Genomic DNA, 25,884 nt, shown 5'->3' with positions numbered 1-25,884 from the left:
CTTCCTACAACTCACATACTATGTATTATGTAGGGATGCATTTTTGTAAAAAGTTTATATATGCTCATAATGGGCATGAATGTCACGATAATTTGTGGCTTTAAATCTTTGATATCTTTGATCAGTCCTTTTTCCAGAGTGGAATGATTCTGTTGATCCTAAAGACTTTAAAAAACAAAAACAATAATTGGCTGCACAAGTTTGAATTTCTCACATTCTTACAGCATTTCTCTAAACCAAATGGGGTCAAGATTATACACCCAGATTCAAAAATACAAGCAAACTCATTTAAATCCTTTAATAAGTGGTGCTCTGTTCTACAATATATTTTAACTTGACAAGGCCAAGCCCTATTAACCTTTTATTAGTGATCATGATTGACTAAAACTTGGTAGTTTCTGTTTGCCAGCATAAAAAGGATTTGTTTGACAGCATTCATTGGACAGAGCAATACTCAGAACAATGGTAAAGTCCAAGAAACTCAGTAAAGATCTAAGAAGGAGAATTGTAGATTTTTGCAAGTTGGGAAAGTCTCTTGGAGCCATTTGTAAATAACTGCAGATTTCAAGATCATCAATTCAGACAATTTTACAATTTTAAGTACAAGTTATTCAGCTCATGACCACTTTGCCAAGGTGTGGAAAATGGTTCAAATTGTCACCTCAGATGAGAGGAAATTGGTTAGACTGTTCAGGAATGACCCAGGAATCACCAAAGTTCAAGCCATGAGGTCAAACCTAAGAAAACTGTACCAGCTGTCAAGCATGGTGGTGTTACCATCATGCTCTGGGATAGTTTTGCTGCCAGTGGTAATGGTATATTGTGACTGGAATAATAAAAATGGGGACTACTTCCAAATTCTACAACTTTACCTCAAACCAACAGCTAGAGCGTTGAAACTTGGGCACAATTTGAGGGTTCCAAAAGGACAATGATCCCAAATACACATCAAAACTGGTTTAGATTGAGAATAGAATAGAATAGAATAGAATAGAATAGAATAGAATAGTCATTGAAGATGTACAACAAAATTGTGGGTGCTTTACACCAACTCTGATGAAACAAAATAAAGCTGGCTTCATTATTCTGACCTTCCCAAAGCCTATGGCTTTGGCTACTAAAAGCATCTGGTCGAGGTGCAACATCCTAAGAGACATTTAACCAGATATTAGACCATCATAGACGTTATGACGATGCAGATGTTAAATATTAATATTAACAATAATTCAGTGTCCAACAACCCTGTTAACAACCCTCAGGTCAGTGGATCAGAGTTTAATGGCCCATGTACATATTTATTGGCTTTTGAAAAAAAAGCTTGTATTTCTATATTTTTAAATATGAATGCAGTTTAGTTAACACAATATTTGATACTATTTCACTTTCATTGTGAGAAATGTTATGAACGCCTTGAGATTAATATGGTCTAATACAGTGGTTCTCAAACTGGTGGTGCTTGGGCTCTCTCTAATGGTATGCGGAAAAATCTCCAAAAAGAATTTTAAGATTAATTAAGGCATTGCACAACACACAAGAGTTCCTGAGGCTCTTCTGGGAGTCGACCAGAAAAACGTCTCCCCTCCCAGAGCGTGAGTCCTCTGTGAAGAGCACCCTTTCCTTATTGCCAGTGATCGTCTCTGCTACAGAGCGCTGGCAGGCTCATTTCCCTGTTTTAACCATCATTTTTAAATGGACAAAACTTCAGTCAAGAGAACTACTGATATAATCCATCCACAACACGAGGTTAATCATTAATATACTGCTGCATGGGCTGTAGTTACATTACAGGTTTTAAAAACTGAGCTTTAAAATGAATAGTGGTAATAAAAACCGAGAGAGGCCGACAGTGATCACTGATTGTTCAGATTAAATAGAAAAAGATACAAAGCATTAAAACATGTTAAAAACACAACAGCCTTAATAAACACAGAGCAGCTCGGACCCGCAAGCAGGTTTCATCACGTCATTGCTTAAAGATTGGATAACCCACCTGCTGTGAATGTTTTAATATTGTTGTTATTATTATCACTTGTCACGTCCTGTTTATGAAGGTTAAAATAATAACATTCATATAAGAAATATAACTGTCTCGTGTAAACTGTATATGGTGATAAATAAATAGGTCTATACTACTATACTACATATATTTTATGAGGTGGTACTCATTGTGAAAAGTTTGAGAACCACTGGTCTAATACACCCCATGCCCCCCTTTAGACTTACCCCTGTTTGCTGCAGGTATTGCTTCCATGGAAAATAGGAAGGCTACTGTATCATTTAAGCACCAGCCTGTTATCAGACTAAGTTAACAGTTCATGTGCATATTTTAATAACTGGAGGCTGCAGATTTTTCTCAGTGTAAAACAAAAGGAGCAGCTTTAAGTTTGTTGCTTTAAGTTTGTGCTTTGATGAAAGACTCCCGCTAGCTTTTTCCCAGTAAACGTTTTTATTGGTGATTACAGGAACTGCGTCGCTGTTTTGCAACTTTACAAACACGTTTTCTTTCACTCGACCTGAGCTCACCGTCTTGGTACCGGCCCCGCCCCTTTGCTCTTCGCGGTGTGTAAACAAACGCCAGCTCCACGTTCAACACGTTAAACTGTGCCAACGTCATCGTCACTGCTGCCGTTGTGTTATGAGTGTTTCGGTTAAAAACTGGCGGTTGTGTGGGCTTAATGCAGTCAGACCTTTTATTCACACGCTGCTCTTAACTACGTTTCTATTACAGCTCTGTTTTTAGTTACAAATGTCCCTGAAACGTTCGCGGTCGAGTTCCCATGGTAACAGTGGCGCGCTACCGAGCCGTGCATTAAACGAAGCAAAGAATTTGTGTGGACATTTCTTTACAATCGAATTATTCGAATTACTCGATGGACCGTTGCAGCCATAGTTCTTTTGTTTGCCATTTAACCGTCATTGAGTGGATTTTGTTTTTGTTGCACAATTCAGATCAGCTATGGTTGCAGACCATCTCCCTACAGTTGTATTTTTCAAAATCAAATCAAAATCAAATCACTTTTATTGTCACAGCACATGTGGAGGTACACTGGTACAGTACATGTGAGTGAAATTCTTGTGTGCGAGCTTCACCAGCAACAGAGGTGTGCAAAAACACAATAACATAAGAACAATCGAAATATAAGAATGGCCAAATATGAGAGTAATATGAATAAATATATGTAGCCCTGGCTATATAAGTAGCTCATTATTTAAATTTGTTCATTAATATTGATAGTTAATTGCAAATGTTTAATGTGTTCAAGAATGTATACAAATGCCTGCAAAGTATGTGATGTGTGTTAGTTAAATGCACAACCTTTTTATTTGTATTTTGAGGTTTATGTCATTATTTTTGATATGGTATTGATATGTACTACAGCTCCAGTGAACCCTGAAGTAGTCTCAGATAGAGGGGTGGAAGTAAGTGGGGAGCCTTGTGCACTCTGCAGGAAGCGAGAGAGACGAGAGCTGAACAGTGTCGAGTGAACGCGGAGTTTAACAAAACACCATATTTCTGTCATTATTTTAAGGATGTGGAAATGTACATACATTCAATATCAGACTCCACCAAAAAAAAAAGGCTCTCAAAACAATTTATGTATGTGAATTTTTGCGTGTATTCTTATAATTGTTACCTTTTTCTTTTACCCCTGGTTTTGTGTGTTCATGTTCTGTTGTTTTGTATACTTCATCTGTTCGTATGTTGTATACTCATTGTTTGTTAAATAAAATTTATAAAAAAAAAAAACTGAACGCAGAGTTCATAGAAGGGCGACCGACGTATTTTCGGGTTGACGGATAGTTAACCGGAGTCGAGAACTGTTGTACCCTACTGTGAGGTAAATGTGAATTTTGTCTGACACTTGAACCCAATGTTATTGTGTAAAACGGGCTAACTGCTAACCGCGACTAGCCGCTAACACAGCCACTAGCACAACTGCTAACATAGCCGCTAGCGTAGCCTAGCATATTCGCTAAGCTCTTGTTCTGCTCATCTAGGGTTTGAGAGTAACGAAATTTCTATTCTCTGTATGTCCTGTACATGTGGCAGAATTGACAAATAAAGTTGACTTGCTCTGTTTTTATTTATTAAGCTAATGCTAAGATTGAATGTTATCGCATGTGAACTGGCATTTAGCGGGGTTGTGTGATTCAGTAGGAGGAGACGGACGTCTTGCTGGCGTGTCAGAGAGGTCCCTTCTGCTGGTGTGCTGAAGTTATGTGTTCACGTGGGAGCACGTGGAAAGGACGACTGTGAGTGCTGCTGCCGCGGCCTGCTGGTAGCCGTGACCCAGTTTCCCCGCTATCCCCTTGAACTGCCTGGAGGTGTGAGTACTGTTGTTTGCACGTGCTTTTTATTTTTACTGCTTGGCAACAAGTGAAGCGACCGGGGAGAGAAAGATGGCGGAATAAGCGGTTGTACAATCTGCGGGTCTGATTAAGAAACGTGATTTTGATGTCCTGTAAAATACTTTACTGACAAACTGTTACTCCAAAGGAAGTAGAACGCAAGCGAAACCCCCTGGAAGTTACTTTGACAGACCTTCAGGCAGACACAAAGATAAACTTAGAGCGATAAAAATGGCTAACCCCAAGCTAACAGGTAGCCTCTCCGACCATGATTACAACCTTGCTGCTATGCGGGAAGCATGTGAGGATGAAGATATAGAAGAGATGGAACTTCAGAAAGAGATCGGAAGACCCATAGGTGACCACACTCCGTTACCAAGTCCCAATCCCAAAAAAATGAAAAGCAAAATAACTGAGAAGCAGGTGAGCATCAAGAATGTATATGAAGTTTTACTTGGCTTCACAAAGAGATGCGAGGAAAGGTTTGATTCGCTTGAAAAGAAGTTGGAAGCCTTCGAACAACGCATTGAAGTAAATACACAGGCGACCCACAAAAACAGAGAGGAAATTGACAAGCTGACGACGAAGGTGGAGTCGCTGATGAAGGAAAACAAAGAATTAAAGGAGAGCTGTCGGGAGAGTGCACGTTACCGCAGAAGATGGGACCTCAGAATTTTAGGTCTGACAGAGAAGGACAACGAGAATACACGTGAAACAGTGATCGGCATTCTAACAAGAGTGGTTCCTGTATCAGTGGAAAAACTACAGCTCATGGTTGATACAGTACACCGACTGGGGAAGAAAGACAATGCAGTGAGCAACAAGGTGCCAAGACCAATCACCATACAGTTCAGCATGAGGACGGCAAGGGATGAAGTATGGAGGAAATCCAAAGAGGCCAGGGTCTGCAAAGAACTGAACATAAAATTTAAAGAAGACTTCTCCAAAGAAGACCGTGAAGCTCGGATCAAGCTGTGGCCCAAGGTGCAGGAAGCTCGAAACAACGGCAAAAGAGCATTCCTAAAGGAGGGTTATGCAATAATAGACGGTAAAAGGATCGATCTGTGAGATGCACTTGAAGAAGTCACTACAAGTTAACCATAAAATGTGGGTATGTATGTGTGTATATATATGTTTATATATACATATCTGTTAAAAATACACAAATAAAAAATAGGAGAGGGTCAAAAAGCAAAGTCGTAGTTAAATGTGAGCTATACAGAGCTAAATTGCCGCATATAGAAAGGGGTAGTACTGTGATAGGGTCGGAGTACTGTTATGATTACATAGGTAGGACACTAGGCTTATTCCCGCTTCAAGCACTTTTTTTTCTTCTAGTAAGTGCCAAGGAAGCCGTTACTGTTCTTGTTTTGTATTTTGTTCTTGCGTTTTTTGTTTTTGTTTTTTGTTTATCTTATAGATGGCTGTTCTATTAAGTTCCTTAAATGTTCGAGGCTTAAAAAACAATGTCAAACGTAAGGCCATGTTTTTATTCTGCAAGGAAATTAAGGCAAACATTTTGTTTTTACAAGAAACACATTCTGGTAAGGAAGAGGAAACATTTTGGAAACATCAATGGGGAGATAGTATTCTTTATTCACATGGTACTACTCACTCAGCAGGAGTAATGATCTTATTCAACAAATTTGCAGGGAGAGTTATTGATCATAAAAGCGACGGAATGGGGCATTGGATCATGGTGTTGGTAGAAGTCTGTGAACAGAAAATTATTCTTATTAACGTGTATGGATACAATAACAGGTCGCTAAATAGAAATATGATGTCTAACTTAAGTAAATTAATTGCAAAGTGGAGTACTACATATGGTTCTACCCAGGTGATAATTGGAGGCGATTTTAACCTGGCTCCTAACTCATGGCTTGACAGACAACCACAAAGAGGAAATCAACCAGAACACGAAAGCATTATTTGTGACTTATGTACGACAACCAATATGATCGATTATTGGAGGATGACAAACCCAAATACGAAGAAATATACTTGGTTTAGTCCATCAAATAAAAACGTATGTTCAAGATTAGATTATTGGCTTGTCTCCCAAACAGTATCATCATATGTTACGAAATGTGAGACCCAGTCAACCCTGATCATTGTCTGATAAGTCTCTTATTATCTCTACGTAAACAACAATGATCTGACAACATATGGAAATTTAACAATAGTTTATTATAAAACGAAGACTTCTGTAAACAAGTTAAAGAACTTAAATCAGAAATTAACAATATGAGCATGACTAATGTCAGTAAATGGGAATGGTTTAAATATAGTGTGAAACAATTAGCTATAGAAACGGGAAAGAAAGTGTCTGCCCTACGCGTATGTGAACAGAAAAATCTAATTGAACAAATTCATTTATTATGTGGTAAACCCTGTATGACTGCGGAAGAGTCAGAACGCTTACAATCTTTACAAAATAAGCTAGATGAGGTGTACTTGATTAAAGCTAAAGGAGCATATGTAAGGTCTAGAGCCAAGTGGATTGAGCATGGAGAAAAAAATTCATCTTATTTCTATAGTCTAGAGAAGCGTAGACAAACAAAGAAAAAAATAACTAAATTGAGTAAGGATGGTACTATAATTGAGGAACCAAACAAAATAAGTGAGGAAATTAACATGTTCTATAGTAATCTGTATAAATCAAGAACTGAAAAAGAAAATGCAGATATCTTTTTTGATATGATTAAAGATCAGGTTAAAAAATTGGAAGAGGATGATAAAACATGGTTAGAAGAAGATTTGAAAATATCCGAATTAGATACAGCTCTAAAACAAATGAAAAATGGAAAATCGCCTGGAATTGATGGTTTAACGATTGAATTTTATAAAACCTTTTGGCAAGACATTAAAGATTTGTTATTTAATGGCTTTTTGGATTGTTTAAAAAATGAAGAACTATCCCCAACAATGAAAACAGGATTAATAACCTTATTACCCAAACCAAACAAAGATTTACAAATGCTAGACAATTGGAGACCCATAACACTTTTATGTAACGACTACAAATTATTAGCCTATGCAAATAGGCTTAAAAGCGTCTTAACCAAATTGATTGATGAGTGCCAATCAGCGTTTATCAAAGGAAGGCAGATTTATAATAACATAAGATTAATATTAGATATGATTGACTATCGATCCTTTATTAATTCAGAAAGTTTAATACTATTTATTGACTTTTTTAAAGCATTTGATTCAATAGACCATAATTTTTGATTTAGATCTTTAGAACTTTTTGGATTTGGAAACAAATTTTGCAAAGTGATCAAACTGTTCTACAAGCAAATTTATAGTTATGTTTCGCTCAATCCAGGCATAACATCTAGGATAGACATATTCTGTGGAATTCGACAGGGTTGCCCAATTTCTCCAAAATTATTTATTCTTTGCACTCAATTAATGGCTTACCTCATTGTGAACCATTCAGACATCGAAGGAATAAACATTTTTGATATTGAACTGAAAATAAGTCAGTTTGCAGACGACACAGTAATATTTTTAAAGGATAAATCAATACTCGAGAAAGCATTGAATGTCATTTCAATTTTTTCTAAAGCTTCAGGCTTGTGTCTGAACCTAAAGAAGTGTGAACTTTTGCCACTTTATGATTGTTTGGAAAATAGCATGAGGACGATTCCAGTGAAAAATGAAGTTAAGTATCTAGGCATCTATTTAGACAAAGACATCAACACTAGAGAATCAAAAAACCTGAAAGACAAAATTGATGGCATGTCCAAAACACTAAATCATTGGTTGACGAGAGATATTAAAATTTTTGGACGCAATCTATTATCCAAATCAGAGGGCGTCTCAAAGATGGTTTATCCAGCATACTCACTATACATTACCCCGAAAAGTATTAAAAAGATTAACTCTATAATCTATCAATTCATTTGGCGCAATAAAACACATTACATTAAAAAATCACAACTTGTCAAAGATTACGCTAAAGGTGGTATAAAGTCAACTGATTTTCAATCAATGGTTGGAGTATTTAAAATAAACTGGATAAAAGCCTTCCTCTTGAAACCTGACTCCATATGGTTCCATATCCCAAAAAATATTTTCAAAAAGGTGGGAGGGTTGGATTTTCTCCTGAAATGTGATTTTGATATATTGAAGTTGCCTGTGAAACTGTCAGAATATCATAAGCAGGTCTTGTCTTATTGGAAGATGGTGTTTGCCCATAACTTTTCACCACATTGCTCCACCTTGTGGAATAACAGAACAATTACAATTAATAAGAAGTCATTGTTTATTAAAGAGTGGTTTGAAAAAAACACAATCTTCATAACAGACTTACTTGATGAAAGGGGTCAGTTTCTCTCAGTGGGTGTTTTTAAGGCTAAGTTTAACATTCAGTGTTCCCTTAGAGAATATGACAAGGTTTGTAAGGCAATCCCCTTACCTCTGTTGAGTTTGATTCAAGGTTATTTGTATTACTCTAAGGCACGAATTAGTCTACCTTCTTTACATCTAAACCAGATTCTTTTGCCGGATAAAAACTGTAATAATAAAACCATGAACAAGATATTTAAAAACAAATTATTTCACGACTTTAACAGTAACACAAAACTAAAAGGGAGTAATATTAAAATAACGAACAAATATACGCACTTTTTAAAATGGCCTATCCCCCCCAAAGTCAAAGAAATGCAATTTAAAATAATTAATGGATATTACCCAGCAGCTGAAATGCTTAAAAAAAGGTTTGGGTTTGAGGTAGAGCCATGTGGATTTTGTTCACAAAATGTGGAAAGTATTGATCATTTGTTTTTTTCCTGCTCAGTAACAACTGACTTTTGGCAAGATCTAGTAGACTGGTCGAGTATAAGAATAGAGGGGATGACCCCACTGACTCTAACACAAGTTTTATATAATAATGGTGATCCATCTAAGGAACTGTCCATGCTACACAAGGTGGTGATAATTATGGGCAAATACCACATACACAAATGCAAATGGCAAAGTAAAAGACCTTCCCTAACTGTATTGAAAATTGAATTAAAATCTTTTTTGTCATCTTTAGAATTACTGAGGGATTCATGTAAAGAGGCTGCTTTGATATGCGACAATGGGACTCAATCTCTATCCTTTTAATGATTGTGTTTTTGGTGTACTAAGTAAGCCACATGTATGTTAAAGTGTTCGCAGAAAGGAAACTGTTATATGTCATAAAAATGGCCTTCATATATTTATGTATATGTATATATGTGTTTTTTTGTTTTTTTTTTTGTTTTTTTCCGTTTGGTTTCTTATTCAACCTTTTCAAGATGTTGTTGCACTAATGTTGTCTCCCAATGAGAGATTGTAATATGTGCATAAATTTAATTAAAGTATGAAAAAACAAAACAAACAAAAAAAAAACAAAAAAACAAGTGAAGCGACCATATTGTTTTAGGTCCAAACGCACCCTGTCACTACCCGATCCGTACCGGAAACCCGATCCGTACCCCGCATGCGCGAAAGGTCTCTACTTCCGGTCGTAGCGTTTTACGATAGTTATGGGTCAGAGTATCTGTTAAGATGTTAAGAATAACAAGTATATCTTAAAATGTTTGCAATAATGAAGCATTTCAGTACAATGTAGACAAAAACGAAAAATAAAAAGAAAGTTACGGATCAGGACTCTCCGATCCTTACTGCGCATGTGTAAAGTCTGACCGTACAAATCGGGTCTACCCGATCCGTACCGCGCATGTGCAGATGTTTTCTTCTTCTTCTGTATTTAGTATTTATTTATTTATTGTCATTGTCAAGAACAATGAAATTGCGTTTGGGGCTTCCATACAACCCAAAAAAAAGAAGAAAATAATAAATACCCCTTAAAACCCAAGTGTACATATTTAACCCAGTGTGACTCCAATGCAATAAGACAATCCTTAGCAATAATGTTCGTAGAAATTCAGACAAAGACCTGAGAAACATGACAAAATACAACAATGCAACCCATTCAATATTATTGTACTGTGAGATATGATATCAGATATGATAGTTATCTATTTAAGAAAGAGGGGGGGGGGGGGGGCAGGAGGGGGAAGAGAATAAAGATATGATGCACCAATGCAGACCAGTTCATTGCTATTAAGAAGTTGGATATGGTTATTGTCCGTGAGAGGGGGGCAGAGAGTTCAGGAGCCTCACAGCCTGTGGATACAGGCTGTTGGCCAGTCTGGATGTTCTGGCCTGTATAGACCTGTACCTTCTCCCTGAGGGCAGCAGATGGAAAAGGTGGCGCGCAGGGTGATGTTGGTCCCGCAGGATACTGTGCACCCTCCTCAGACAGCGAGTGGGGAAGATATTACTGATCTCTGGCAGACTTGTTCCAATAATTCTGCCAGCTTCTTTCACCACCCGCTGGAGTGCTTGCTGATCGGCCTTGGTGCAGCTGGGGAACCACACTAGAAATCCATACGTCAGAACGCTGCTGATGGCACAGTTGTAGAAGTTCAACATCAGAGATCTGGGAATGTGTGCGCTCCGCAGTCTCCTCAGGTAGTAGAGGCGCTGTTGGGCCTTCCGTACAACTGAGGTGATATGGTTGCCCCAGGACAGGTCCTCGGTCACAATTACCCCCAAGAATTTAAAACTGCTCACCCTCTCCACCGCCTCACTGCCAATGAAGAGAGGCAGATGGTTGTTATGACCCCTCTTCTGGAAATCTACAATGATCTCCTTGGTCTTTTTGGTGTTTAAGACCAAGTTATTGTCATGGCACCATGACTCTAGTTGTTGCACCTCTGTCCTATAGTTTGTCTCATCATTGTTGGATATAAGTCCGAGCACTGTGGTGTCATCTGCAAACTTAACAATGAGATTGGACGCGCAGGAGGAAATACAGTCATGGGTGAAGAGAGTGTATAGCAGAGGGCTCAGAACACACCCCTGAGGGGCACCGGTGTTGACCACAAGGGTGGAAGAGGTGTTCTTACCCACTCTGACACTCTGTCTACGGTTAGTGAGGAAGTCCACAATCCAGTTGCACAGAGAGGAGTTAAGTCCCAGTTGGTGGAGTTTGGGACGGAGTTTGTATGGCCGGATGGTATTAAAAGCCGAGCTGTAGTCTACAAAGAGGAGCCGTGCATAGGTGTTCCTGTGTTCCAAGTGCTTCAGTAATGTGTGCAGCACTGTGGCGATCGCATCCTCGGTTGACCGGTTCTCCCTGTATGCAAACTGGTGCGAGTCCAGGGATGGTGGAAAAGCAGCTCTGATGTGTTTAATGACCAGTCTCTCCAGGCATTTGGCGGGAATGGGGGTGAGTGCCACAGGTCTGAAATCGTTCAGACATGTGACATTTGACTGTTTTGGGATGGGAACGATGGTTGCTGCTTTGAAACAGGATGGTACCAGTGAACAGGACAGCGAGGTGTTATATATAGAGGTGAAGACGTCCGCCAGGTCCGCAGCACAGTCTTTTAGCACCCGGCCCAGCACTCCATCCGGCCCGGCCGCCTTCCTGGTGTTAATGCTCCGGAACACACGCCTCAGCTCATGAGTGCTCAGGACCGGAGCAGGGTCGGTTGAGGGGAGAGGGGACAGGACAGGGTCGGTGTTCTCCCTATCAAAACGGGCATAAAAGAGATTTAGATCCTCAGCCAGAGTAGAACTGTCGGCTGAGGGTGATGGTGTTCTTCTTTTGTAGTCCGTGATAGCCCTGATGCCCTCCCAGACCTGCCTTGGGTTTGTGTTGTTCTCAAACCTGGCCTCGATACGCCTCCTGTGCTGCTGCTTGGCAGTCTTGATGCCTCTTCTCAGGTTGGCCCTGGCAGCAGTGTATGCCTCCTGGTCCCCGGATTTGAAAGCGTTGTTCCTTGTTCGAATAAGTTGTTGAACTCCGTGTGTCATCCAGGGTGGATTATTAGGGAACACACGGAATCGTTTCCAAGTTGTTACATTGTCCACACAGAAACAGATGTAGTCCAAGACAGTGGAGGTGTAACTGTCCAATGCGACACGATTGTCAGTGTCCTGCACCTTGAATACATCCCAGTCTGTGCAGTGGAAACAGTCCTGAAGCATCGGAATAGCATCCTGCGGCCATGTTCTCACGGTTTTGGTTGTAATCCCAGTGCTCTTGATCTTTTGTGTGTATATTGGGTGTAGCAGAAGGGAGAGATGGTCTGACAGACCCAGGTGGGGATAAGCCTGGGCTCTGTACGCATTCGCCATGTTGGTGTACACCTGGTCCAACGTTCTATCTCCTCTGGTAGCACACTTCACATTACGGTGGAAATTGTGAAGTACAGATTTCAGGTCCGCGTGGTTAAAATCCCCAGCCGCAATAAAGACACTGTCCGGGTGTGCTACCAGGCTGTTATTGATGCTGCTGCTCAATTGTGCTAACGCTAGCTTAGCATTAGCATCTGGTGGAATGTAAACAGCGCAGATGTAAACGGCAGAAAATTCCCGAGGGAGATAGAATGGACGGCACTTTAACACCAACAGTTCTACCTCTGTACTGCACAGTCTTTCCGTTACCGTGACGTTCGTGCACCAAAGGTTGTTAATATAGATGCACAGCCCCCCGCCAGTCTTCTTACCCGAGTCCGCAGACCTGTCGGCTCGATAGGCGGTGCGGCCTGCTAGATCGATAGCCGCATCGGGAATGGCGCTGTCCAGCCAGGTTTCAGTGAAAATCATGCACGAACAGTTATTAAAAGTCCGTCGAGTGGCGATCTGCAGTCGTATTTCATCCAGTTTGTAACGGATTGAACGGGCGTTGGAGAGGAATATGATCGGGAGTGGTGGTTTAAACGGACTAGTCTTTAGCCGTGCCCACAGGCCTCCCCGCTTGCCTCTCTTCTGCCTCCGATCGCAACGTCTCCTCCTGCGGCTTGCTGTTGCGGGTAGCCCCGGGGGTTGCTTAACGATCTCCGGGGGGATGAGATACTCGGATGTTAGTTGAAGATCTCCACGGCTTAGTTGTAGTAGATCATCTCTGTTGTATTGAAGTAACCCCAGACTGTGTGAAATAATACACAGTACCACCAAAAGTGCAAAAGTGTAGGAGCTCCGGGCCGCTGCGTCTGTGCGCGCCGCCATCTTAAGCAATCTGTTCGTTTAATGGCAGTTTACTCCCCAGTGTACGAGGATACCGCCACCTGCTGACCGAGCGAATAAACCCTATTATAAACTGAATTATCGTCATTACAAACGTGTGTTAAATCTGATTTAGCGATAGTCGAGTGTGTTTATGCTTGTCTGTGAGGAGAGGATTGTTGGAATAGTGATGATGATGTGCGCTATCACTGTCAGTAAACACTTAATCTGGCTGATGAATCTACACGTGAGATATTACAAAGTCTGCATTATTAACTCTGTAATTAGGCGCCATTCTTCTTATTTTACGGCGCTGTTGCTCAATCGGGGGACGCTCTCTGTTGAGGAGAAAAGCATGAATTTCTTTGTATACGGATTATCCATTGTTTAAATGTCCCGGGCAGTCGAAAAGAAGGCAGAGCTGTTGAGAAATGCTAGGAGCTAACTGGGCGCTAACCGCATCATTCAAATATATTGAATGTCGCAAAGAGAGGAAGTGACGTAAGATTTGCGCATGCGGGGTACCGATCGGGTTTCCGGTACGGATCGGGTAGTGACACACCCGAGCCACGACTGCAACGAGGGGTTTGCTAGCAGAAAGACTGTAGCACTTGAGGTGTGTGTGTGTGTTTGGTGAGAGTGCGTGTGGGCCCACAATATTAGTTGATTATTTTGTTTCTGTTGAGGTAGATACCTTACCATTGTTTAACAAACTTTATTGATTTTACTTATTTTCTTTTGTGTTGTTAATTAAGCATTCACTAAAGTGGAGTTAACTTTATAATTGACCTGCTTGTGTGTGATTTATTTCCATATAGTGTAGTTTTATTGCATATTTAATACCATAAGCATTAAAAAGGGAGTATCAATAGGAAAGTAACAACAGGAACCCAGGGCCCCTCTCAATAGAACGTGGGAGGGGTGTTACATATATGTACATTATAAGAGTGTATGCATTACTAAATGTGTATATGTATATCTACGTGTGTCAGCAGTCTGATGGCCTGATGGAAAAAGCTGTCTCTCAGTCTGCTGGTTCGGGACCGGATGCTGCAGAACCTCCTTCCCAATGGAAGTAGTCTGAACTGAAGGGAAGGGACCTTTGAGAAGACTTTCTGAGTGTGACATTTGACACTTTTGGAGCAAAATGGCAAGATGAGACAGTGGAAAACACAGGACAAAGCTGGAAGAGAACTGACTGCCACTGGTCTGACAATGAGTGGGGAGAGGAGTCCATAGTGGGGCAGGAGGATGCATGGAGGAAGGCTGTTTTAGTGTGGGAAACTGAAATTTGGGTTTAGGAAACTGGGAAGAAAAAACGACTGCCTTGCGTGGAGAATTGAAAAGTGTCTGGAGCACTGCAAAGAGGAGAGCAGGCCTGTACGATTGGAATTGAAAGCGCTACACAACACTTCGTCGGGAAACGATTGCAAGTGAGCTTCTCCACATTAAATGGGCTCTGGAAAAAGCCACTCATTTGGGACACAAAAGGTTCAGCGAGGTAATCCAGTCTAAATTCTTCTTTTTCTTTTTTTTGAAATGGCATCATATTGCTGGCACTAGAAACTTAATGTGACATGAGAGGTTCTGCTATCAGCAATTAAAAGAAAAAAAGGGGAACTGACTGGACTGACAAAAGCTTGACTGACTTGACACCAATGTGCAAGATTGCACCTCCACCCAGACAGTGACAATAGGGTGGATGTATGTATGTATGTTTCTTTTTCACAGGAGCAGAACTGTGACAGCAACATCCTTGGTAAATCCTAGGAACTCTGGGCCATGCCGACTTAACCTTTTAAATGCCACTTTCTGTGTCTTTGTGAATTTATCAGCAGTGTGTTATTCATGACCTTGTATTGCTTGCAATGCAGAGGTCACTGTGAGAAAGTGTGCATACAGATGCGCAGAGGAAGATCAGGGTTGGAATTAGGACTCTGTAAATGGCACAGACACCAGGAGCCATGACCGTGACTGGGGAATGACTGACAACAAAATGCTGTTTCACTCTGCCATGCATACTTTGATATTCTGGAGAGGGCCTTTCCTCTGTATCATTGTTGTTTCCATTTGCATGTGAGAGCTTAGATTGTGAGCATGATTAAAGATGACCAAAGGGTGGTGAGAGAACAGTGAAGTGAGGATACACAGTGTGAAACTCCTTTAAGTGTACAATAATGTTGATGTGATATACAGAATGTCAGGAAAGAAATTCTGTTATTAATGTGATTCTTAAGGTTTGATTTAAGAATCAAAGGGTGGGATTGTATACGAATTTCGTTTATTTATGTGTTAATCACATTATTTTTATTGTATAATGCCTTGGTGCCACTGAAATTTAGCATGTCTCACACTCGTGCAGTTAGACAGGGAGTGGGGGTCTGGTAAGGAAGTTGGGGGAAGCAGACAACTCCATGGGAAGAGTCTTTTGTCCCCTGTGGACTGTGGGAGGTAGCAAGGGAGTGTGAACCTTAAGGTGTGAAACAGCTGTGTACTGCCTTTTGTTCCTGAAGAAGGAGAGAGCAGTGGCTGACCGTCTGCCCCGCGATGATGCAGGTTCTCCACCAAGCTTGGTTTTCTATTCTTTGTGTTGATTAAAGAATGTTAGCTACCACTCACCGCTTGTCTGCAGGCTTTATTTAAATGGAAAAACTTCCACAACACCCCTCAACATTCAAACACATTTTAAATGTCTTCCTGAAAGCCTGACGAGCTAATCTTGAAGACTGCTTAAAGAAGAAAATTTGGAGAAAGTTTATTTTGTGTTGAAGAGCAAAAGTGGTCATACCAAAGATTGATTTTCATGCTCTTTAATTTATCTGTTTTTCCTTTAATGTTTTATTTTCATTTATAGCTACATGTTTCATTAAATGTCTGCATCTATTTCCCAAGCAAAACATCAGGAAGTGAGTGATGGCTCAAGACTTATCCATATCACAGGATAAAGAATTTAGCTGACAAACCTGCTTTTTGACATTTAACTATTGAAGCTGTTTAATCCAATCTAATGCCATGAATTACCTTGGGTTTGTGTGCACTTTTGTTTTCGAAAAACATAGCGAACTAAAAGTGAAACAAGTAATGCAGCTTGGTGAGCATGCTTGTGACTTAGTAAAGTAGTGCATACAGGTAGTGGGTAAAACCTGAACATAATCATCACATCAGTGTATCCTACCTGGTACACATAGGTTTAATAATTTATTAGACTGGGCTTGAAAATGTAGTGCTATTAGAAGAAAGTTACAAAAGGTTAAGCATTTAAGCTTTTTTCCTCAGCTCATTCACTCTGATTTTGATATCTTGTCATTATATATTTGAAAAAGAAAAAAAAAGATTCTATAAGCAGCTTTAATCGTCTCTAACAATCCAGATATTTTTCCTTTAAAACATCTCACCATCTGTTCATGGAACAGAAATGAAAAACCCAGTGTGTACTTTTAATCCATTCTAATTTAATTTAATAGACTACATATATTGTTTCTATAAATCAACAATATTATTATTGTCACGATCAGCCAGTGGTTTCATGGTCTTAGAACAACCCCCAATCTCTTGTTAAATGTCCAGTGTGAGATGAGCCCCGCCCATTCCAGCATCACAGATCCCCAGCGTCAGATAAGCCTATATAAAAGATGAGCTCCTCTTCAGCAGCACTAGACGAAAAGATCTGCCTGCAATATAAGTCTGTTTTACAAAACCTTCCAGGGGATTTAGCAGAAGCTTTTATTCTTGAAGGTTAGTGGATAAAGATTTTTTTTTAGTACTCTTAAAACTATCTTATGTGAAAAACGGAATAAATAGGTTCCCTTTATTTCTTTTACTGCTTGTTTGTCTTTTTAGTTTATATTAAAAAAAAAACCCAATTCTTGCTTTTTTTGGTCTCTATTTTTTAATTGACAAAGAGAAAAGAAGAATAGATATCTTTGAAGGAAACTCTTCCAGTGAACAAAATGAAAAGCCTCAACTCTGTGCCGTGTTCTTGAATGGATGCAATTAATAGACTGCTGGAGCACAGCTTCCAAGCCTCCTGACAGAGCCCCGTTCAGACCATACCATCGACACCACAGCTCACTCTGATGGGTTGTTTTATCTTCAACAGTGGAAATGTGACTTTGCCTGGGAGGAACCCTTATACTGTGCAGACCTCTGTGCCTCTAACAATCCTGGTGGGTATCCTTATCCTGCTAACACTGTTTGGTAATGTCATGGTAGTAATTGCTGTGATGACAAGCCGTGTCCTGAGAGCACCTCAGAACTTATTTTTAGTCTCTCTAGCATGTGCAGACATCCTGGTTGCCACTTTAGTGATGCCATTCTCTTTAGCGAATGAACTAATGGGTTATTGGTTCTTTGGGAAGGTATGGTGTGGAATCTACCTGGCTTTGGATGTTCTTTTCTGCACATCATCCATTGTTCATCTGTGTGCAATAAGCCTGGACAGATACTGGTCTGTCACACAAGCCATTGAGTATAACCTGAGAAGGACACCACTCAGGATTAAAGGCAAAGTCTGCTTAGTTTGGATACTGGCAGCTCTCATTTCATTTCCTCCGCTTATCACAGCGAAAAAGGACAAAACAGACAGTCTTGAATGTGACATTAATGGTGAGAAATGGTACATCATATTCTCCAGTTGTGCCTCCTTCTTTGTACCCTGTGTCATTATGATTACGGTGTATGTTAGAATCTACCAGATTGCCAAGAAAAGAACAAGAGCCCCACCTGGAGAAAGGCAAAGACACAATGGGAACTCAGAAGACCCAAAGTTCGGTTTGGACACGCTGGAGAGAAAAGACAGAGAACAGAGGGAGGTGAGAGGAGAAGACGGTAAAGAGGCTAATGAGCTTGATGTGGAGGAAGAACCCTCCTCTTCCGATGGGAATGAAACAATCCTATGTTCACTTACAAAGAAGAAGGCTATGAAAACAGCAAAAGTGACTCAGGTGAATCCCGGAGAAAGCGCTTCAAAACCACAGCCGGAGTCCCGCGAGAGAGGGAGAAGGTGGAAAGGAAGGCAGTACAGAGAGAGGCGCTTTACATTTGTTCTGGCTGTAGTCATGGGAGTGTTTGTTCTCTGCTGGTTCCCCTTTTTTTTCACATACACGCTCACCGCTGTGTGTGACAAGTGCTGTGTGCCAGAGACCCTGTTCAAAATGTTCTTCTGGTTAGGTTACTGCAATAGCTCACTAAACCCCGTCATATACACTGTATTCAATAATGACTTCAGGAAATCTTTTAAAAAGATCCTTTGTAAAAGGGACAGAAGAGTGTAATAAATAGTTTTATGCATTCATTTCGAACACTAAAGGGCGTTTGGTCATACATTTATCTGTAATTGTAACCTTTGAAAATATTAGACAATATTGAATATTTGAAAAAGAAAAGGGCATTTTTTCTGTTATATATTAATGTTTTATTGATACTAAGTGTTAGTTTTTGCGATATTAAATCATACTTAAATCCATGATGTGCATTTGCTACACAGCTCGTATTATATTTGGACAACCTGTGAGTTAAAGCTTTGATATTGTGAAGTTGTATCAATGTTGATGATGCACATTTTCTACGTGTGTATGCTGGTATACAGTATTTAAACTGATATCCTGTGTTTGTTTTTAGCTTCAAAGTTAATAGCTTGTAGAAGACAGCAGAAGCATATTGCAACAGAGTCTGCTCAACATATGCAAAATTGTCCATGTTGGTAATACAAAGGCAGACATTTGGCTTAGACGTTACCACAATAAACATGCCACGGCTTCATCAACGTGACTGTTCATGGAGTAGCTGAAGAAAATGATTACTAGTGAAAATTATACATTACTGTAAATCCACAAGAATGTCAAAGGAGTTTAAATAAGCATATAAGTATTATGTTTGAACCTTAGTGATGCGCTCACAGCAGGCTGAAGGAATGCCACATCGATGCACATAAGCTTCTCTGTCTATGCCAATTGAATTAAAAACATAAACACATTTAAGAAATGTAGATAACTGTAAATGCTACAATATTGCCAATAAAAAAATGCATACTTTGTATAGTGCAATCAATAGCAGGAAGTCATAATAACAAGTTGCACCCAAAGGACGCTATCCCCACAGCACCAACTATTCTCAAACAACAAATGCATGAACAAGACAATTATATGAAGAGAAAATGATGCCTTGGAGGTACGGGTGGCAAAACAATATCTAATTCAGTTCATTGTGAATTATAGTCCTTCATATCAGGATATCATTAAATCCTTCCCCTGAGTCAAACAGAAGTCATGGAGCAATAGAAATATGATTGGCTCCTGCAAACACTGTGAAGTTAATATCCACACATGCTTATCAATGCGTTGTTATCCTACTTGGTGTGTTATCACCATTCATTGTCTTGTCGCTATTTAACCACACTTTTCAGAACAGTAAAACCTTTATTTATAGTTCTAATTCCAAGCCACTATCAGCCTGTGAACCTGACATAAAGTAAATAAGCCATCCATAATTGTTTTAACTTAGCAAACATTTCCACCCCCAGCCACCTCTCATACAACAGAGTGATTCCCATGGCTTGTTCTTTGGGACTCTGGTGTTTTGAGATTCCTGTGGTACACATGTGTGGGTTCAGCCATGTCTCAGAGTCTTAAAATACAGCATCCATTAGGAATGGCAAACTATCGACCTGACTGTCGAATGTTCCCACGAACAATTTGTCAAAAGGAATAAAATAAAAATACACTGTAATGGAAGCTTTGTGGTAATGAGGGTTTATTCGATATAAATCATAATTTCTAAAGGGTCTGCTATAACAGCCCTAATAAGAATAGATTATCTTTTGAAACATTTTGACAGGTATCTGCTTGTATTAGTAATACAAATAAACATAAAAAACTATTTAGTACTATAAAGTATTCAAAACAAATATTTCTACTGCTGCACATCAGTATGGTTTGAACGATGAAACTGCAGTGATTGCCGTCTGAATTCATCCTTTAATTAAAATAACAATTCTCCTGGAGTCTGCTGCTATGCTTGAGCAGCAGGATGCATAAATTACATTTTTAACACACTCACCAAGCAACAGAGAAATTAAATGCCAAGAGGCCCATAACATTACTAGGCCAAAAGATTAATGCAAAAGTAGAAGTCGTGAAGTATAACAAGAGTTATATGTAAATCACAAAAATACAGACAAATGTTGACTGCGTCAAATATATCTGGATGTTTTTTCAACGTGCTGTGGGACTGACGGTTGGTTAGATAAATAAGCACTTACATTAGCTAATCTCAGTGTATGCACACAGAAGACCACTTGCACGGTCTGCAGAGAGAATGATTTATTTCCCTCTCTACAGGCCACAGAGCACCGCGATTTATGCATCTGACATCCTTTATAAGCTGCTTCTGGCGAAAGTTCTTACAACTTTCACGCAGCTCTCTGCTCAGCTTCCATCATTTTATTCTAATTTCTCCCCACTTACAACTCAATAAGTGCTCTTTAAAGCTGCTGGCCATGTATCTCAAAGGGGTCTAACTTAGAGACAATTAAAGAGCACTGAGAAAAGTGTGCATCTTGGATAAACAAGGACTGCCAAGGCAGGATTGCACAGAGTCAGAGAAACATCAAGGTCACACTAACAAGTTTAAATCATAGCTGGTGATGAATAGAGTGTTTTTAATTGAATGTTGGGTCATTCATTATGGTTTGAGCACAATGCATCATGCACACTGGGGCATATAATACTTCCTCCCCCCTGAATTGATAAGGATGCAAGACAATCAAATTAGATTCTCTGGGATGTAAGCAGCAGGAGCCTCCTGTTTAATTTGCCTCATGATCTCACTGTGCTCACATTGCATCCAAAATAAATATTTCAGTCCCTAGTTTTCTGAATGTGTTTAATATTTTTAAGCATAATATTTCTAGCTGTCTAATTATGCAGAAGATGGCTGCATTTTTCTTTGCGAGAAATTATAAAATGATAACCCAACATAGTAGGAGGAAAATCAAAAATATGGACGTTTCTGCAATAGCTTTGCAGCCCAGTGTTTTCTGTTTTCCAAGACTGGTGTAATTAGAGACTATTTTTGATCTCCAGAAGAAAACCCCAGGGAAAAGAGGACCTCAACGAGGAATAAAGACAGCCAAAGTGCATGGATAATGTGAAGTTGAATAAATATTTCAAATATGGCAACAAATCAAAGTTCATTCTTTAGGTCGGCCAGCACAGTCTTTACTAATTCATGCTTTACTTTAATCATATTTACCTCCTGTTTGTATTGAGCTGCAGCAGAAAATCCCTGCTTAATTATTCATCAAAACCATCAGCAAATTCAGTTAATGCGAGTTTATTTCACAGTACCTGATGGTTAGATTGTAGTTACACAAAAGATACCTTATGCAAGTGCTACTTGAATGAGAAATATGAAAGCAGTCCTGCTTTTAACATTTATCTATTCAATTCAATTCAGTTTTATTTATACTGCGCCAAAAAACAACAACAGTTATCTCAAGGTCATTTATATTTTACAACAACGCAAATAAAACAGAGAAAACCCCAACAATCATGTGACCCCCTATGAGCAAATGATTTGGCGACAGTGGGAAGTGCTCTTTAACAGGACGAAACCTTCAATAGAACCAGGCTCAAGAAGTGGCCCCTATGTTAGCATTTATCTCTGCATAAATGCTAAAAGCAGAGTATAGGTGAACACTTACTGCCAACACAATATGATGAGTAGAACTGTAGTTATACAGCAGTTTGTAAATGAGTCACATTTTTTGGGTCAACTCTTTGTCTTTCTTGGATAATAAAGAGCAACTTATTTTATTTTATGAACAACATGTGCTTGAAAGTACACTCTGAAGGAACTCTTTGGGTATGAGTGCGTGTGTGTGAGAGAGGATAAGAAGGGCAAATTGATGGAAAAGGTGAAAGAGTGAGCTTTTTAGGTCCTATTGTTCTGACAAATTTGTGACCTCATAAATGAGAAATAATTTAATAAAAGTCTGAGTCTGAAAACAAGTTTGATTCTTTTGGTCAAGTCAAGCTGCTCTGCCTGCTGGGAAAGTGCCATCACCGTCTGCAGCACACCTTCATTGATACCGAGTGTAGCTCTTGCAAATTTCCTACTCCGGACATCATAATTCTTCCTGAGGCATCTTGTCCTGTCTGTAGTATTGATTGTATTCAATCCTTGTCTTCCGCCAGCACCATCATATGCTCCCGGATGATGTCATCAAACACACCCACAAACATATAAGTGAACTATGCAAACACCAACTCCCGATCAAGCTTGCAATAATTTCTGTCCTCATCACTCAGACACCCAACAATTAATCTCTGAATATGCTTCCAGTTACCATACACCAATACACTGGCATAACAAGGTGGATAGATGTGTGGCTTTATAGGCAAAGTCTCAGTCTCTACCTCATCTCTTTTTAAAAGGCTCTAAGACGACGAAGCAAACTGGCCACTTTATTACTTACACCTTACCAGTACTTGACTGGAGCCCCTTTTTGCCTTAAATCATTGTGGCACAGATTCAGCAAGGTGTTGTAAAGATTCCTCAGAATATTTGAGTTAATTTTGAAATTAGAGCATTGGGCAGTTGCTACAAATTTGCTAACTGGACATCCATGCTACAAATTTCCCACATAATTTCCGCCACATCCTAAAGCCACTCTTTTGGAGATCTGGTGACAGTGGAGGCCATTTGAGCAGTGTAAACAAATTGTCATGTTCAGGAAACCAGTCTAAGATGATATGAGCATTGTGACATGATGCATTATCCTGTTGGAAGCAGTCATTAGAAAATGAATGCACTGTGGTCATAAAGTGATGGACATTGTCACAAACAATACGCAGATATTCTTTGGTGTCACTGACAAGGCATTTTCACTCAGAAAACTAAAGCTCACTGGGAATTTTCTCTTTCAGACAATTCTCTGTGACCCTTAGAGATGGTTGTGTTGGAAAATCCCAGGAGATCAACCTGTTTCTGAAACACTCAGCTCAGCTGTCTTGCAACTTTCTCTGTTCAGTGTCACTTAAATCACCCTTCTTCCCCATCCTGATGCTTGGTTTAAGTTTAAGAGTTGCTTGATTTGCTACCTAGATAAAGAGCCATTGAGCGGGTGCACCTAATTGTTTAGTCTAAGTAAGTAATTTAGTGTAAATTACAGTATCTAATTGTGAAATAAAAACATGACAACATGCAGACAGAATGATGGCAATATCAGACAATAAAAATAATTGCCAAGGATCTCACGTAATATTTGAAGATTAGGTCCAAGTTCAATCCAGTTAAATATTAATGTCATTTACTAAAAATATTTTAAAGATAAAGCAAGAATAAAGCAAAATTTAATTCCAATTAGCTGAAATGTTTTTCCAGATGCTTTTTTCAAAATGTAACATTTATATGAAAAATAATGAATCTCTTCAACAGGATGTTGGAGTGGTCCATGCCTCGTCCAGTTATGAAGAGCTACTTTAATCTGTCTAAAAAGAACATCATTGCTTTACTTTGACTGCTGCATAACAACACATTTGTAGTAAGTTATTACCACTGCAGTAATTTGTTAATACCATGTGACGTGGAATCAAATGAGCTAGTCTACTGGTCCCAGAGTAACTCCTGAGGATATTGAGATGAGTTTCATTCTCATTTCTCAAGCTTGGAAAAATCTAGACTGTACACTAAATATCTCTTAGATTCCAGAAAAGGTAAGGCATTGTGTTGAAGTATGTTTGGGAATTTTTAATATATATATACAAAATAACAAACAAAAAACAGTTAGAGTGGTGTTAGACGCAGCTGAACTCTTATGCTAACTAAGTAGCTAGCTAAATGCTGTGCGTAATGTAGGTATTTGGCTACAGCCTAAGATTTATAATGGGATATTTGTAAGTGCAAATCTGATACGAATGGATAAAGAAAATTATAGTTTCAGTCTGTAAAAAGCATGCATGGCTAACTCAATGAAAAGGCTTGTCTGTTTTGTTGTTGTTGTTGTTTTTTTTCAATTAAAGGATAACATAATATGCTATCTATATTAGATGCAATAGTTTTATTAATGTTTATAAATGTTTGCAATGCAAAGTATTGATTACAGAAAACTGTTTGGATAGTTTACATGGCAAAATTAGAAAAAAATGAACACACATTTATTTATTTATTTATTTATATGAAGTACAGTGTCTCACATTTTCAGGTCTCTTTAGTCTCTGAAAACGTTGCTTTGGCTTGTACAGCCTTAGAGTCTAATACAGTGTCTGTGGCCTGCAGTGTTGATAGCTGCTCTCCTTGATGGCAACAGTGGATCTCACAGGTACGTCTACAATAAACAGTTGTGTAGAGACTGTCTATTGGCTTGCAACCTGAGTGGAACGATGTGTTCCCTGTTTTTGTGCCACCAGGTATTATTGTTCATGCACTAGTGATAGGTTTTCTTATACCACAATTTATTAATACATTTGCAGTCTAGTTAATGCAAACAGGAATTTGGCTTTCTTCTACCCGGAAAGCAGTCCGTCTGATAGAAATGGCAGATTATCTACACAGATTAGTGATAGGTTTCCAGATACAAATTTCTGGTTTAATCGAATACCCAAAATTGGGACTTCCTTCCTCGGCTCTTTTGTGAATATTCCTTATATCTGTCTGTACACATTAGCTGATAAATCCAATTTATGCACTTTAATTTGGAAATATGTTTGAACTGAGTTTGAGGTTTGAGATATTTTTCTGTACTTTTAGCTGACATCTACATCTAGTAGAGCTCAATGTTAAAAAGATAAAAGGTGGAACATCACGAGCACCACAAACTGAAGCACCACTCACTGCATGCTTTTGCAAACTTCATTTCTCATAAGATATCAACTGTTTGGTAACATTTTTTAACAAAGTATTTTATCCGTGTTTTAAAATGATGTGGTAAACTGTGTAAACCTTTGCCTGCGAGGAAGCAGTACACTACCCATAATAATAAGCCCCCACAGTAATGCAATTTAGGAAGAATAATGAGCCAAACTAATTTCCATGTCCACAAACATAATTGTATTTGCAAGTCCCAAATTTGAGATTACAGATTTGGACTAGCCGGTTGAAGAAATTGTGAACAATACAGTATAATATATGTCTAGCTGTTCCCAAACAGCATGTTGTTATTCAGTTCTTGGTTGAAAGAAAAACTGTACAAACGAGTAAGCATTAATTTAATTAGGTTGCTAGACTATGGAACTGACACATAGTCATGCAAGAGTAAAGATCATTGATTATGAGTTTTACACTATGAAGTTGTGTAACTTTCAAGTTAGAATCTGACAACCTCCTACGAGCAGGTTAGCGACAGTGGGAAGGAAAAACTCCCATTTGGCAGGAACCGGCTGAGGGAGGGGGAGTCATCTGCCACGAGCAGTAGAGGGTGAGGGAAGGGAGACAAAACAAAAGGCATCCTATAGAAGAAAGCCGTAGACTAATTATAAAATG

At 39.2% G+C, this 25,884-nt stretch overlaps 2 protein-coding genes across 3 annotated transcripts; both read left to right on the top strand.

The window, feature by feature from the left end:
* The first annotated feature begins 3,795 nt into the window (after positions 1 to 3,795).
* Positions 3,796 to 15,847, top strand: LOC146560970 (uncharacterized). 2 transcript variants are annotated; one of them, XM_085243211.1, is made up of 3 exons: positions 3,796 to 3,839; positions 4,157 to 5,461; positions 14,397 to 15,847. In XM_085243211.1, the coding sequence occupies exon 2, from the start codon at positions 4,582 to 4,584 to the stop codon at positions 5,416 to 5,418; it is 837 nt and encodes a 278-aa protein (XP_085099337.1). In that variant the 5' UTR covers positions 3,796 to 3,839; positions 4,157 to 4,581; the 3' UTR covers positions 5,419 to 5,461; positions 14,397 to 15,847. The 2 variants fall into 2 exon arrangements, with proteins under 2 accessions (XP_085099337.1, XP_085099336.1); XM_085243210.1 differs by lacking the exon at positions 14,397 to 15,847 and having other exon boundaries at positions 4,157 to 6,196.
* Positions 15,848 to 17,102: 1,255 nt separating this feature from the next.
* On the top strand, positions 17,103 to 22,321 carry LOC146560969 (alpha-2A adrenergic receptor-like). Its single transcript, XM_085243209.1, has 2 exons — positions 17,103 to 17,570; positions 17,763 to 22,321. Exons 1-2 carry the CDS (start codon positions 17,481 to 17,483, stop codon positions 18,675 to 18,677), a joined length of 1,005 nt encoding a protein of 334 aa, XP_085099335.1. The 5' UTR covers positions 17,103 to 17,480; the 3' UTR covers positions 18,678 to 22,321.
* The last annotated feature ends 3,563 nt before the right edge of the window (positions 22,322 to 25,884 follow it).

Source organism: Mchenga conophoros, linkage group LG13, assembly GCF_057382185.1.
Source record: "Mchenga conophoros isolate Kocher_MC1m ecotype Shallow Benthic linkage group LG13, M_conophoros_male_GT1.1, whole genome shotgun sequence".
NCBI classification, from domain to species: Eukaryota; Metazoa; Chordata; class Actinopteri; order Cichliformes; family Cichlidae; genus Mchenga; species Mchenga conophoros.
The sequence above is the reverse complement of the archived record's forward strand: the minus strand, read 5'-3'. Positions and strand labels throughout refer to the sequence as shown.

Coding starts and splice junctions, on each gene's coding strand:
- LOC146560970 (XM_085243211.1), top strand. CDS start 4,582: ATGGCTAACCCCAAGCTAACAGGTAGCCTCTCCGACCATGATTACAAC.
- LOC146560969 (XM_085243209.1), top strand. CDS start 17,481: ATGGGTTGTTTTATCTTCAACAGTGGAAATGTGACTTTGCCTGGGAGG. Junction 17,571..17,762: donor CTGTGCCTCTAACAATCCTG/GTGGGTATCCTT, acceptor TTCTTTGGGAAG/GTATGGTGTGGAATCTACCT.